At 46.1% G+C, this 15,904-nt stretch overlaps 1 protein-coding gene across 5 annotated transcripts in view; it reads right to left on the bottom strand.

The window, feature by feature from the left end:
* Positions 1 to 1,102: 1,102 nt before the first annotated feature.
* The window catches only part of ULK4 (unc-51 like kinase 4), a 627,906-nt gene continuing 613,104 nt past the window's right edge, over positions 1,103 to 15,904 (bottom strand). For 3 of the 5 annotated variants that reach the window (XM_031940057.1, XM_031940058.1, XM_031940059.1), the window contains exons 35-36: positions 5,358 to 5,446; positions 1,105 to 1,720 (exon numbers count right to left, since the gene is read on the bottom strand). In XM_031940057.1, the coding sequence (XP_031795917.1) occupies positions 1,654 to 1,720; positions 5,358 to 5,446 (156 nt within the window). In that variant the 3' untranslated portion in view covers positions 1,105 to 1,653. Of the gene's footprint in view, positions 1,721 to 3,750; positions 3,813 to 5,357; positions 5,447 to 15,904 lie in introns of all 5 variants that reach the window. The other 2 variants (XM_031940060.1, XM_031940061.1) reach the window with 2 other exon arrangements.

Genomic DNA, 15,904 nt, shown 5'->3' with positions numbered 1-15,904 from the left:
GCAAGCCTCTGTTGCGTCTTTTCTCCCTCCAAAAGAAGAATAGGTAGTTAAGTTGGTGCTATCATTGATTAGGGTGTAACGCTACTATTTTAGTCTCTTATCTTATATTTTACCAATATCTGGTATTGTGCCAGATAGCGAAGCCAGTCTGCCAACATAGCCCAATAATTTGTCTAAGCCCACCCAAATGGCATGAACTTCCCTGTGTTTAGATTGCTTGGGCAAACACGCACAGCGCTACAAGAACGAGATGGTCAGAGAACCAAAAAGCTAGGGTGTTTTTTTTTTTTGTTTTTTAATCACATGACTTCATTCTGTTGACACAGCTGTCATAGTTGGAACTCGCCTATTGGAGTACCACCTACTCTGTTTGAGAGCCATGGATGGGCAGCAGAACTCAAAAGCTAGCTTTGATTTTTTTGCAAGAAGATTAGTCTAAGTTATGTATGTTTAAAAAATCATTTTTTTTTTAAATAAAACCACTAATTACATAATTTACCAGCTATGCCAAACAGCACTTATTTATTCAAGAAATCAAGAGGATGAAATGCTAATCATGGGGATTTTACTCTTGTAAAATAGAGGGTCATAGTGATGGAAATAGCTTGAATAACTCACATTTTATGGAATGCTTTAAGGCTTGAGGAAGTCTTTTACATATGACCTGCACAACAAATTAACTTAAGGAAGTGACTTGCCCAAGGTGACAGTAATAGACTATTAAAACATTAACAAGAGACAGCTTGTTGTTATAAGTCATATATAAACTTCAAATTTATGACGTCCTACTATCTGGCTTCCTCCAGAAAAGGCCTGCTTACGGGCCTCATTGTAGAATGAAGGGCATGGGAGGCTAGCTTGAGAAAGCCATCAGCTGATTGATTTCATGCTGGAAATGTTTCTGGTTCACAAACTTTCCCATAGTTTTCTTGTACTGAAAGATGCTTTGATGGTAGGACCATTTGTTTTCTAGGTGTTTAGATAATTTCAGTGTCCTCTTGGGTTAAGATCATGGGTGAAGGAGGTGCATGATCCTTTTCACCCCACTTAACCCCCCCCCCCCCAAGTCTTGTGTATGGGGTATATGTGTGTGTGCGCGCATGCGCACGTACTTGAAGCTGCCGGGCCAGAAGCTGGCAGACCTGGCTCTGGCAGTTGGGACTCCCTTTGGGCCAGGTGCCCCCTCTTTCCACCCACCCCCGCCCAGGCATTTAGCCGCATCTAACTCGGCATTCTCCAGGATTCCTCGAATCTGTCTCTCCCAGAAAGAACAAGTAGGAGGAGAAAGGCTCCAGAGGCCCGACCCTGCCTTGGCCCCTGTCCCCAGAGAAGGAAGATCTCAGACTCTATACCAGGGGGGAGGGGGAGGCTATTGCCAACCCGACTTTTTATTTGCTCATGTTTCATGGGGCAAACAATGCCAAGTGGTCCTCAGAGGGTGACTGTATTTGATGGCACGTTCCCTTAAAAACGAGCAGAATAATTTCTGGATCCATCTGTGATGGCCCAGAGGCAAAGAGATGGCCGTGGGCCACCAGTGCTGGAACTGACCGCTGGAACCAGATTCCGGGAAATGCAGCTGGCGATCAGAGGGCCAGGTCCTGTCCTCCAGACCCAGGGGCTGGCGCTGCTGGACAACCTTCCTGGTCGCCTTCATTTTTGGCGTCTGACTATTTCGAGGATTTCTTTAGCCAAGGAAACAACGCTGTTGTTATAGGGGCTGCGGAGGAAAAACCAAAAAGACTGGTTAGGCCCGTTCCCCATCGGCTGTCCCACCCTGGTTCAGTCTTGTGGGGGGGGGCTCCCTGGCCAGCCCAAGGGCTTCCCATGGTAAAGCCCAGCTCCAGAATCTGCTCTGAGAGGGATGTCTGAGCCAAGAGGAGCCGGGGTGTGAGAAGCCATTATTGGCTCCTTGCTGCACTCCTGTCTGCCGAGCGTTCTGAGGTTGCCTGATGCCTAAGTTCCTACTGGAGCCTCTGCCGGAGGGTCTCCCGCCCTAGCTCAGCTTTTGTGAAATCCAAACCAAAGGCACCTCCCCTCTCCCCACAAGGTGCCCCCTTCGCCGGAGGCCGAGCCCCTCGGTCTGGGGCCTCTGGCTCTCCTTGGAGGTGTCAATTTGAGATTAGCAGCTTAAAATGGAAACTTCGTTATTTGAGCACATTGTTTGAAACAGATTCAAACCCGTGCCTTGACAACTGTTATCAAAGAAAGGAGGAAGATCAAATGGCAGTAACTCTGGAAGTGTAAAATTAGTCCGGGGCACCCCGGCTGGTCAGAAATAGTGCTGCTAGCTCGGCGCACCAGACGGGCCCCACAGCACGGGGGTCCGGCTCCTCGGGACGGCAGAAGAAAAGGCAGCTGGCATTCTTGTTCCACTTATCAAAGTTCCTGAGAGACGGCAGGAATGCATTTGAACATGGCTCATAGTCCCGTTAGGGGAGACATATTTGGTTAGGGAGACTGGAGCAGGAAGGCCCGGGATCCCCCTGGGGACAGTGTTTGGGGAGTGGGTGCTGCCTACGCAGCTACAGGGCGGGGGTCTCCATCTAGAACCCTCGCAAAGACATGAGGGGCGATAGGAACATTACGGGGGACTCCCTGGTATTCTGGGACCTCATTACTCCAGGCTTCCCTCTGTTCTCTTATCCACCTACTGCTTTCACTCAATCATGACCATACTCAAAAACCCCACAGATAATTATTGAGGGGAGACAAGCAAGGCTCTTGGTAAAATCCCCCCCTTAGCCAGCATTCAAGGACCTCCAGCTTTGTCTTCATCTGCCTCTTCCCTTAATCTGGAAAAGCTACTAACTCTCCTTTTTGATTTTAAGTGCAGTCACTCATTCCATTTTAGCCCGCACTTCCACAAAACTGGCCCCTTCTCAGTGAGCCCCGAGAGCCTCCTCTCTCCTTCTGTTCCCCCCCAACCCCCTGCTTTCTGGCTCACCCTGCCCTTGGCTCATCCTCCTGGGCGAGCAGGACTCTCCCTTAGGAGGACGGGGCTCACCCAAACCAAACAGAGAGACTTATGGAAAGGGCTCCGAGACCCTCACACCATCATGTGGGTGCCATCAGTGGGGGAGGGAGGGGAGCCGACACTACACACACACACACACCTCTGCCCCCCAGTCTGAACAGCTTTCATCCCTTCTCCAAACGCTAACCCATCACTCGGCCTTTGAGGCTGTGAAGAGGAAGCTCCCTCTCCAGTCCCGTCCCCTCGTTTCACTTGTAAGCAAACTAACACCCACATACTGTCCTGGTGCCTGGCATGGAGTGTTTGCCCTCAGTACGCTTTCCTCACATCTGTCTGCAGTGGTCCTGCCACAATAAAAATACTTCTGTAATATTGTCCTATTTATTTAAGAAAAAGTGCATTTATAAGAGAATCCAGGGTTTTAAATAAACTTCCTTCACATATGATTAACAAGAAAATGTCATTTCCAGGGTGGCAAGTAAGGGATAGATGGCAAGCGGGTGCTCCTCGGGAGCCGGGAGAGCTGAGGGCATGTCACTTCATTCTAATTCCACAAGCATTCAGGGAGTGCCCCCCCCCCCCCCCCCCCCCGCACTGGTAGACCCTGGAACACAGGACAGATCAACTAATCCTGGCCCCCAGAGCCTCATTCTACTGGTGAAGAAACGGCCCTGACCAGTTCCCACTACTCAAAAAGCACAAGCCACCGGAGGGATGGGGGAAGGCCCCTGGGAGAGGGGCCAACAAGGATGCATTCCGGGAGCGCCCTGTACCGAGGCCTGGTGACGGCTGGTCCTTCTACGAAGGGGGACGAAATCTCGTCTGCGCTCTAGTCCTGGGATACAGAAGGAAACATCCATGTACTGGCGTTGCCAGCTTACAGAACCTGGGCACAAGGTGGCTCATGGGGCACAAAGGGCAGGATGAACTGCACCGTGTGTGAGAGGGAGACAAAAGGGGTAGGGACAGACGGGAAAAGAGAAACAGGAGGGGAGGAGGGAGGGACAGAGAAGGAAAGGGGGAAGGAACAACCGGAAAAGGGAGACAAGCTGGGGTGGGGGGGATTTCTTTCCCGGTCTTAGCACACACTTTGTCATCCACATTTATTCCCACTTTTCTTAGCAACTTACAAAGTCGGGGTGAGCACAGGGACAACAAAAAGGGCAAAACCCGCCCTTGGCCCCTCTGGCCTCCATTCCCAGTGCTCCCTGAAGGCTGCAAACGCATCCTCATCAACCCTTCCACCCGCCCCGGCCACAGCCTCACACACTCCTCCCCTCTGGGACAAGTCCTCCTTCAGACTCGCTCTCCCTCCTCCCTGGGCTGGCCTCCGCCCCCAGCGCCTGTATGAGACAGGTGTCGAGGAGGAGGCAGACTCTGTGCCTTCAGTGGCCATTGTTCGGTGCCGGAAAAAGCATCCCCAAGGTTTGGACCGGCCCAGACTCCTCATGGCTCCCAGAGTCTAGCAATGCTGGACTCTCGGGCGCCGAGTCCAGGGGCCCAGGGCCCCCAGTAATGGTCTGCCCTGGCATTCCAGGCACCTCTGCAGCTCTGGAGACTTCTGAGCCAAGATGCTCCTTCGGAACTGTCTCAGTCCCAACAGAACTTCGGGGACCCAGCTCGGGGCAGTTGTAAAGGTCTGGGAGGAGGATGTTAAAGGGGACTGGGGCCGGGGGCTGGGAGGTCAGAGCCCAGGTACTGGATTCACGGGCAGGGTTTGCTCATCTGACCCCTTCTCCCCCCACCGCCCAGTCCCAGACCCAATATTTTGTGGCAAGAAAAGGACTGGCTCAGACGCCGCCGAAGGGTTCGGGCCGGGAGCCGCGTGAGCTTTCTGTGGTTTCAGAGCCCAGCTAAGGTACTGGATGCTCCACCACGGACCTGGGTTCATGAGGAACAAGGCCACAGTGAACAGGACTCTCCGGCGTGCCTCGGTTGTTCAGGGCCCTGGAGGGGGGAGGGGGGTCTGGAAGAGGACGGTAGAGCCCATGGAACCCCACTCCCTCACCTGTACCCCCAGAAGTAAAAGGTGCTGGAGATGCCAAAGGAACAAGGACTTTGAGTCCCGGCCTCTGAAAGACCATTTCAGTGTCATGGCAGCCCACGCGCTGGGCCTGGAGCATCCGGGGCCCAGATAACAGGGGCCTTCCTGCCAGATCTGGTTAGACTTCTCCCCCTCCCGGGGCCCCTCGGTATCCCCCCCGGGAAGATCAAAGCCTGCTGCGGCTGCTACAACAAAGGCCAGATTGCTCAGGAGGGGGGAGGCTGCCAAGAGAGTAACCTGAGAGGTGGGAGGGGAGAGGGCTGCTCTCGGGACAGCGGGACACCCGGGGTGCCAGCCCCAGTGCCTGGAAATTCCTGAGCGCCCCAGGGCCCTCACCTGCCAGGTGGGGCCATGGCCTCCAGCAAGCGGATAAGGGCAGTCCCCTCCTTCTTCAGGCTCTCCAAGTCCTTCTCGTTTGAAGTGATCTGGAAGGAAAAGAAAAAGTTTTCAGAAGGGGATCATGGGTGGGGGAGAGAGGGAAGCAGGTCCCGGCAGCTCATGGTTTGGATCTGCTTGTGGATGTGAAAAGACCTGAAGCCTGAAATGCCAGGTGGGCTGCTGCCGCCTCAGGCGCCCCAGAGGAGCTCCTCGTGTTGCCTGGGATGGGGGGGCTGTGGATCCCCTGCAAATTCCCTTCTGCCCCAGCCGGGGTGAGCACCAGGAGTGGTCCCCAAAGAATCCCAAGAGAAGCAGATCTCTGAGCTCCCCAAAGATGGGAAGGGGGGATGTGTCCCCCAGCTAAGACCCTCAGGAGCAGGGGAGTGTATTGTGCCCCACCTCCCACCCCACCCCTCCCCTAGCCCAGGGCCCGACATTGACCCTTGTGGGCTCCAAAGGCTGCGTGGCCCTTGTTCCCAGATCCTTTGGTTCTGCTCTTAAATAGATTATTGCTCAGACTTGTGAGGAATAACTCATTTGGGCCACAAGGATGTGAAAGGGAAAGAAAAGGGGAGGGTGAAAAGAGAAGGGAAGACGGGAGCGGGAGGCAGGGACTCGGCCCTCTCTCTTCCCAAGCAGGCCAGACTCTGCAACAACTTGAGCCTTTTCTTGGGAATAAACCAAAGGGGCGGATGAAGCGGCTCTTTGTCCGCCGTTGGGGTCCCGGGATAAGTTTTAAGGGCGAGCAGCTTCCATAGGAGAGAGAAAACATTCAGCCCTATCCGAAGTGAGTCATTTGAGGGCCTAACTTTGCTGGAGAGGCCGCTGCCGAGAGATCCGCCAGGAGTAACCGCTCACCTCCTGGGGTCCTGGACCTCGAGTTTTAGGGGCTCCGGGGCCGGGCACCTCGTTTCTTCCCATCTTTGTTAGGTTTATGGTTCCTGTCTTTAGGCGCTTACAATAATCTCAGGGAGTGGAGTCAGGAGGACACGAGTTCAAATCTGATCCCACACAAGCCTCCTGGCTGTGTGACCCTGGGCAAGTCACTTAACCCAGTTGCCTCAGGGAAATAAAGGGGAGGGGGCGGTGGCAAAAGGAGCAGGAGGAAGCAGACTGACTCCCCAGGGTCCCCGTGAGAGCTCCGGCTTCCCCACCCTGAGCAGCCTGCGTCAGGCGCTGCCGCTCCTGCGGCTTGGTGGGCTGGACTCGTGGTTTGAACGCTGAGCTTTAGAAGCCGCAGGATCAAAGGCCACAGTCCTAGAGGTGCCTCCTTCCCCCCCAGGCAGACAAAGAGAGCGCCCATAACTGCTCCTACCCAGCGGGAGGAGGGGCTTCCAGGGAGGAGTTCTGAGCCCTTGTTCCTCCCGATCCGCACGGACTCAATCCGAGTCAGGGAAACTCGACCTATTGGGGAGATGAACCAACAGCCAGAGTTGGGGGGTCTGAGAGCTGGGGGAAGGGGCTGCCTTCCCTGACGCTCATAACGAGTATATGAGAGTTGTCTGTCTGTCTGTGTGTGTTCTTTCTCACATGAAAAGTAGAAGGGAAAAGGAAGGGCGTTTATCCCACACGTAGAGGTTTACAGGAGAGCCTCCGGAGGAGCTGACTCCTGAAAAATGAATGGCGGTGGTGATGGAAAGTTTCACAACTTAAGGCTGTCGCAGCATTTTATAACTGATGAAGCACTTCTGCTTTCATTGGAGTAAAAAGGAAAGCCGCGTAGGTCACCTAACCACCTGGCTCAGCCTCAGTTTCTTTATCAGTAAAATAAAAACTACATATATCCTACTTACACATCTCACAGGGTTGGGATAAAAATTAAATGCAATAAACACAAAACACATTTTAAAGCCCTCTAGCGTCATGGAAATCGTTGCCATCCTCCTCGAGGCGGAGTCATATCTCAGGCATTCAGCCATCAGTTTTTAAGACACAAGTGGTGAAGATGCGGAAAGAATGGACATAACCACCGACGGTGGGAGCGATCCCAAGGGTTACTGAGAGAAGGCCGGCCCGCCCAGCCTCCTCCTTGCTCATCTCCAGGGGATGACGGTCGGGTCCGGGGCCTCCTCAAGAGTCCTGGTGAAAGCCCAGAAGAGAGCTGGTGGGAGACTGTGCATAACAGCCCCCCCTCCCCGCCCCCCAAGGCACGTCTCCACAGCACATAATTGAAGGCGCAAGGAGGGTCTCGGTGAGTTTGTGATTTGTTTACTACAACACCACGTGACTTGGTAAAGCAAACCTCAGCCTTGCCCCCAGCCCCCCCCCCCATCCCCGGCCTCACCCCCAGTCCAGCCGGGCTCACCCCGACACCAGTTTCTATGACAGACTCAAGCACAGAGTTGAAGCGCAGAGGAGGAAGGCAGATGTTTGCCCACCGTGCTCACCACTGTCTCGGGGGGATCCTGCAGACAGGGGCGCCCACCAGGACGGTGAGCTTCTGTCCCTGGAAGGTCCTGCCTGGGGACCGCAGGCTGCTGAGCGCATGAGCCCCAGGACAGGGAAGGGGCCTCGGGCAGTGACTGACGCCCCTCGGCTCAGTGGGCAGCCACACCCGAAGGGCTGCCACAGAGCAAGAGGTGGTCAGAGTTGGATGGGAAGTTGAATGTAGGGACCTGTGCAGTGCTTTCTCACCTCCCCCCATAGTCACCCCCAGGAGGGGACAAGTTTGTCTTTGTCTTCTCCATATCTCACATATGAAAGACCACAAATGTTTGTAGACAACCCACCCACCCCAGGGAAGCTCCGTAGGGGTAAGAATGAGGAAACACAACAATCTCAGGAAAACAGACCTATAAGTGATCCAGAGGGCACCTATTGGAAAGCTACATGGGCTAGATGAACCAAGATGGCAGAATATAGGAAGCAATGCAGTAAGACTCCCTTCAAAAAAACTTCCAAACAGATCTAGAAAGTACACTTGACCAAATCTTGATGGGAAAATCCAAAAACAAAAACAAACAACAGAGAGTCATTTTCCAGCCCAGGTCGACATAGGGAGACCAATAATAAGGTTTGTGGACCCTGGGGACAGGATCTGGCCTGAAGTGGCTATACAAGAGTACTCTAACTCATGAAAAGGCTGTGCCCTAGGACTAGGGCAAGAGCAGGTTCCAAGGCCATCCTAGGGCCCCCTCAGGTTAATAGTGGAACAGTATGACAGGAATGGTTGTTATCTGAAAGCTTTGTTGCTCACTGTTCAGTCCTGGGTCATAGATCCAGGGCGGATCTGTCCCCAGGAGTGGTGTTCCAGGATAAGGAGCCACTACAGGTCCTGGGCAATATGAGGAGAGAGAAGCAGGTCCAGGAGTAAAAGACAGCAAAGTGGCTCACACGGCCAGGACCCAACAAGGTCTCCGTTCTGGCTTCTAGCCTAGTTGGAAGCCTATGGAGGAATAACCAGGCAGGAATTCCAGACCAAAGGGGAAATCTACAGTTCTTTCCCTCTGTGGCAGAAAAGTTTAAGCAACTGAATCCAGCAGCTTCTACTGCTGCTCAGACACTTGAAGAGCTCAGACTGGGGTAAGGGACAGCTGAGAGACTTTGGCCTGGATCAGAACACTTTGGGAGTATTGAAAGCTTACAGATTCCCAGTCTAAGCTGTCACTGAGATTTTGGAATAACACATCACTCAGTACCCTAAGAAAACAGTGAAAGGAATAGCCCAGACCATCCCTGCAGAAGTACAACAGAGCCCTAACTTAACATCAAGTTCAAAATCAAAAAATAGGCTGGAAGAATTAGTAAATTAAAAAAAGAAAAGCTTTTTATGATGACAGGGATACTCAAGACACAAAACCAGAAGAGAATGACTCCAAAATATCTAAAAACAGTTTCAAAGAAAAATACAACTTAAGCACATATTCAACTAGGATTTTTGGAAGATATAAAGCAAAAGCTTTAAAAAATTATAATTATTATTATTTTTATCATTGAGCGCTAAAGGAAAATATTGAAAAAGAAATGAGAGCTGTAGAAGAAAGAACTGGAACAGGAATAAGCATCTGGACACAAGAGCTACAAAACCTTGCCAGTAAACAAACTCCCTAAAAATTGGGGTAGACCAAATAAAAACTCATAATTTCAGTCAAAAGAAAACATAAGAAAATGTAAGGTGTCTTATAACAAAACAATTGACCTAGAAAACAGAGAGAGAAGAAAAAAAAAAGAATCAGTGTGTTATGTTATGTTATGTTATGACCAAAAAACCGCCTAAACACTTTCCAGATACTTCAGAACTAGTGAGCAAAGTGGAAATAGAAAATCTCCACTGATTGCCTCCTGGAAAAAAAAATTCAAATTTCTAAGAACATTAATGCCAAAATTCAGAGCTTCCAAGTTAAACAAAAGATACTGCAGGCAGTAAGAAGGAAAGAATTCAAGAACCAAGGAGCCAGTCAGGTTCACTTATCATTAGCACCCCTTATCATAAAGGAGTGAAAAGGTTGGAATATTACATTCTAGAAAGCAAAAGATATAGGTTTACAGCCAAGAATGAATTACTCAGAATAGCTTTGTATAAAGCTATAGGGTAAAAATAAATAAATAAAAAGTGTCTTTACTAAAATAAAAGTCTTCCAAGTATTCTTTATGAAAAAATCAGAGCTGTGTAGAAACCTTGAAGTTCAAACCAAGGAATTAAGAAAAACATAACAAGGAAAACATGAATGAACAATCATAAGAGACTAAACAAGGATAATCTGTTTACATGTAAATATGGACAGATATTACATGTGTTTCTTTTGAAACCTATCATCATCTGGGGCCATAGATGGAATCTAATTAGACAAGACTTGGGAGTGGTTCTTTTATGTCTTGCTAACAAAGACTGGAAGGAGAAGGGGAAAGGAATATATTAGAGAAAAGAGAAGGAAGGTGAGGGAAAATGACCACAAAACCAGAGTACAAAGGTAGACATTTATACACATACATATGAGGAAATGGGAGTGGAAAGCAGTTGACACTTGAACCTCATTCTCATTTGAACTGATCAAAAGGGGGAAGACTACTTATATTTGAGTACAGAAACATATTTCACTCAGAGGGAAAGGGAAAAGAGGAAAGGGAAAAAGAGGGATTAATCTGAAGCAAAACAAATTCTACATAAGGATGTCGAAAAATATTTAGAACTCTTTTTGAGATGGCATTTGAGGGAATTTGAGGGGGCAGCATCAATTTGAGAATGGCTGGAAATGTTCTGGTAAACGTAAAAGTGATGGAACATTATTGCGCTGGTGTTGCTGTTAGTCTTGTTTTTGAAGAGGACCAGTGACATCACAAAGTGATTGGATTTAATAAGGCAGAATTGCACAAAATGATCAGCTTCACTCTTTCAAAGTCATCAAAATTCAGAAATAATGAAGGGGCTTGGTTTTAGAGAAACCTGAGAAGATCTATATGAACTGATACAGTATGAAGTGAGCAGAATCAAGAAAACAATTTATACGATGACAACAATATGGTAAAGACAAACAACCTTGAAGGACTTGGGAACTCTGATCAGAGTATACATAATGAAAAATGGTACCCATTTCCTCAAAGAGACGTTGAGATAAATTCAGAGTGCAGAATGAAATACATGCTTACACAAATGTGTGTGTGTGTGTGTGTGTCTATATATATATATATATGTAAATATATATATGGGAGGGGGGGGAGAGAAGGAGGTAGCGAGAAAGAAAGAGGAGAGAACCAACCAGTGCAGAAATTTGTTTTGTTTTACTATACATTTTTGAAATAGGGATTGTTTTTCTTTTGTTCTCAATTGAGAGGAGTTAAGGTAGAGAAAAGGGGAAAAAAAGATTTCTGCTGATGATTGAAAAAACTAAAATATAATTGTATAAACAGAGCTCAACATATTACTAAGACGAATTATACAAGAAGTAGTGTCAATAGATATGTATGACCTGACAAAGAGGTGACCTTATGGCATATGGGCAGCCCAGGAGTTGTACTAATATTCCTGAGAATCTAAAAAGATGAAGTAGAGTCTCTATGAAGGTTTATGGAAAAATTATAAGAATCATGCAGATGGGAAGGCCTACACATGGATAGGGATGCAGAGTGTGGAGAGGGAAAGTAATCATATCAATGAGATCATAGATTCACTGAAGATAATCAACCTAAATATTATTTAGAAGATGCAATAAAGACTAATGTGTTTTAGTTCCCAATAAAATAAATTCATTTGGGAAAAAAAAAAAAGGCTTGGTTCTGGTATGATTTTTTCCATATTAAATTTAAAATTTATTTATTTCCTATTTGTCAGAAAGTAGCAAGCATATAAAAAATAAATGTTTGCTGAATGAACATATGAACAAACGAATGAATGAAACATCAGTTGAATCCATTAGATCTACATACGACATCAAAATTAAGGACAGACACTACACCCCAAAATTGTGTAAGGGGTCAATGCTAGCTGCAAATGAGCAAATTTTGCTCAAATGTACCGGCTATAGTCATTTTATCAGTGATATGGTCTCGTTTATGTCTTTCCTAGTTTGCAGTAGAGGCTGAACATTTCTCAGCCAACCAGCCAAGTTGATGGGAAAGTCACAAGAGTAATTGAACCCCACTGGTTATTCTGCTGTGCATCTGAATGAGTTTGCACCTTGTCTGGATCCCAACCTGGACCAACTTCCAGTTCAACTAATGCAGGTATCATTTCTGCAGAGATTTGCACTTTAAAAAGCCAGATGCTAAAATTGTTCTGAAAGTATACTCAACTTGATGAGATCAGAGGGCTGCCATTTGAAAATGTCAGTAGCAATTCAATTATGTCTGAATTTGGCAGTACAGTCATTCTGAAGGTACACTCCCCCAAATTAGGAACCTTTCCATGGGATCTGCACTCTCTCTTGTTTTTGACACTATTGACTAATACTTCTTCCTGGACATTCTTCTCTTGGCTATCATGATGCTGCTCTCATTTGATTCTTCTTCCTGTCTGATTGCTTTTTCTTGGTCATCTTCTTTTATTTAACTCATATTTTAATGAAATTATTTGAAGATCTCTCCTGGACCCTCTTTTTTTTTCTCTTTTTATACTTTTTCTTGGTTATTTCATCAACTTTCACCTCTGTGCAGATGATTTCCAAATCTACATCCGGTCCTAAACTCCTTCCTGAACTCCAGGCCTGAATTGCCATCTTTAATGCTAGCAGTTCCTCAACATGTCCAGAATAGAAGTTATTCCCCCCTTCCCTAAATCTATGCCTCTCCAAACTTCCTTATTTTGATGAGGGTACTTCCATCCTTCTTTGCCACCTAGTTTGGCAAATTCACTCTCCATTTTCTACATATGCTTAATTTAAGTCTTCTTATGTGTCTCACTCCACTTTTTAGTCAAATGTGACTCAAGTTTAGTCTGTTGTAGAAAAACAATCTTAGAATGGCTGTTCTTTCCTCTGCTTTCATCAAGTACGTTCCTTCTCATAGTATCAGATCATCAAAGATGAACAGAGCTCCAAGAGCATGATGCATATAATGTTCCTTCCTGAACTGAAACCTCCTTTAGAACGCACCTGACAATTCGTCCTCCAGCCTTTGCTGGAGGGGGACATGCTGCTGCGGCTTTGGCCAGTCCATTCTACCTCTGGATAGATCTACTGTATAGGAACCTTTTCCATGTACAGAGCTGAAATCTGCCTCTTAGAAACCTCCTACTGTTAGTGTTTGCACTGCCCTCTCAGATCCAGCAGACAAATCTAATCCTTTTGTGACACAATCAAGATCTCTATACTTGAAGACAGTTATTTCTTCTCCAAGCTAAATATTCTCTAATTTTCCTCCTAAGTCTCTCCTTCTTGTGGATAAATACCCCTTGTTCTTTTGATTCCATTTCAGAGCTCTTCTCCATCCTAGTTTAGTTACCTGTGGATACTCTCCAGTTAATAAAGTCTGTCTTATAATATGGCACTCACAACTGAACAATATATTAGAAGAGCCATCTCCCTATAATCCTGGATGTCATCTGGCCTAAAATTGCATTCACTTTTTTAGTTGGCATATGACACTAATTTCTCTTTTAAAACAGAAATATTATTTAGCCACACCTTCTTTAGTTTGTTATTGAATAATCTAATCATTTTAGTTTATTATTTAATCGACTCTCTTATGACCCCCAGGGTTTTCTTGACAAAGATGCCATTTCCTTCTCCATATGGAAATTGAAGCAAATGGGGTTCAGTGACTTGTCCAGAGTCACATGCTAGTAAGTGCCTGAGGCTGAATTTAAATTGAGGAAAGGCTCTAGGCTCACACTCTGTGCTTTATGGCCCTTTCTAACTACCCTTCTTTAGTTTAGAGGCACTAAGTGGTGCAGTGATTCGCATATTGGGCCTGGAGTTAGGAAGACCAGAATTCAAAGACAATTCCAAATGTGTGACCCTAAGCAATCTTTAACCTGTTTGCCTCAGTTTCCTCAACTGCAAAATGAGGATAATAGTAGAACCTACCTTTCAGAGTTGTTATGAAGATTAAATAAAATAATGTGTTGAAGCACATAGTAAATTCCCAATGATTATTTTTTTCCTTCTTTCCTTTTCTGCCTTGTTCTTGGAAAATTGATATTCTACATTTCTAAAAGTTCCAGTTTCTTAGATTTCTCTCAAAATTCTAACCTATCAAGATCTTTTAGATTCTGACTCTGTCATACAACAGATGGGCTTTATATTAGCTACAAATCTGATAAGATATGCCTTTGTCCATATCTCGATCTCACAGATTCCCTAAAGTATTCCACTAGAGATAGCCTGTTTGTTACCGAACCAAGTAATTGCTACTTTTTGTCATTGAATCAGATCCAAATACACCTAGACATACTGTTGTCTAGTTGACACTTCTCCATGCTGTCCATGAGGATATCATGAAAAGCCTTGTTAAATGCTTCATTGAAATCCACGTAAACTATGCCTATGGCATTTCTCTGATTTACCAGTCTCAAAAACCTATAAAGAAAAGAGTAAATGAGATGAGTTTGCCATGACCTACTCTTGATGAGCCAGGCCGGCTCTTTCTTATCTCAGTTTCCTTTTCTAGACTAATCCTCCTTAGGATTCTGCCAGGAATCTAGGCAAGCCCACTACTATAATTTCCAGAGCCCAATCTATCTTTTGAAAAGCAGAACATTTGTTCCTCTTAAATCTTGTAGTGCCTCTGCTATTCTCCATGACCTTTCCAAGGTCATTTACAGTGGCTCAGCAATCACATCTACCAGTTCTTCTAGCCCTTTGGGATCTAGTTCATTTGCACCTGGGATCCTAAACTCATTAAGAGTAGCTAGATTCTCTCTTACCATCTCCTTATTTATTTTGGACCTAAATTTCTTCTGAATGCCTTTGACTATCCTTTTCCATACAAATATTTCACTCATTGACAGAAATAAAGATAAAGTAAAAGTTCCCTTCTCTCAATCATTTGTGATTGTCAATCTAACCAAGAAGGAGTTCTGTCTCCTTTTTGATCCCTCTTTTCACCTCAATAGAGCTTCTTAAAATGCCTCTTGGGCCCTGAGATACTGGCATCCATTTTCCTTGAGATGTCAAAGGGTGAGTCAATCACTTGTACAGTTGTCTAGCTTCTCTGTTTTCTACTTGATATGTCTCATTTTGCTTCTATTATAACATAATTTGCCTCACTTGAGAGTGACACGGTATACTGGAAAGACTGACTCCAAAGCCAGAATTGTACTATTCTCATACTACCTGTGCCAGCTTGGGCAAGCTACCTAACCTCCACAAGCCTCAGGTGCATTATCTATAAAACAGGAGGATTAAACTAATTAATTAACCTCTGAAGTCCTTTCTTGTTCTGGACCAACAGAGACTTAGAGTCTGAATTCTCTGGAGGAAAACTTTCTCAGAAATGGAACAAGAAATCAGAACAATGAGGTTTTACTCATATAACTTTGTGTCTTCATCAAAAAGGAAGTGATGACGTTTCCTGGGTGACTTTAGAAATTATAGCCCAAACACAAAGCCAGAAAGACCACATTCCTTTCTGAGTTACCAATCTACTGCTGACCCAAGTTACACACACAATCTATTCAGCCTTTAGATTTCTGAGGGCAAACAAGTCTCACTGTAAGATAACTGATAAGGACACAGGAAGAACACTCCTAAACTCAGGCAGTTATTCTTTAACTGGATAAGAAGAAGCCAAAGAGTTGAATCTTCTCCCCTCCCTCTCAATTTCCTTATGACGTGGCTCCAAAATATTTGAGAAAAACCTTCAACAACAAATATTCAGTGACATCATCAGGTGTTCTTTTTTAAATTAAAAATGTAATTAAATCTCAGATTAGTTGTATATTCATGGCAATGGAATAAGAATCTGAAAAAAAGATTTTGGGGAAGCTAGTAAATGCACAGTAGATTTCTTCTGTTCATCAGTTTTGCTTTGCCGAGATGAGTTATAAGGAATAGCATAATCTACAGGTAAATATCATTACTTCTTAAAATAGAGTCTTATTGCTCAGGTAGTAAGAAGGTGGTAATGGCAAA

This window comes from Sarcophilus harrisii, chromosome 5 (genome assembly GCF_902635505.1).
Source record: "Sarcophilus harrisii chromosome 5, mSarHar1.11, whole genome shotgun sequence".
NCBI lineage: Eukaryota > Metazoa > Chordata > Mammalia > Dasyuromorphia > Dasyuridae > Sarcophilus > Sarcophilus harrisii.
The sequence above is the reverse complement of the archived record's forward strand: the minus strand, read 5'-3'. Positions and strand labels throughout refer to the sequence as shown.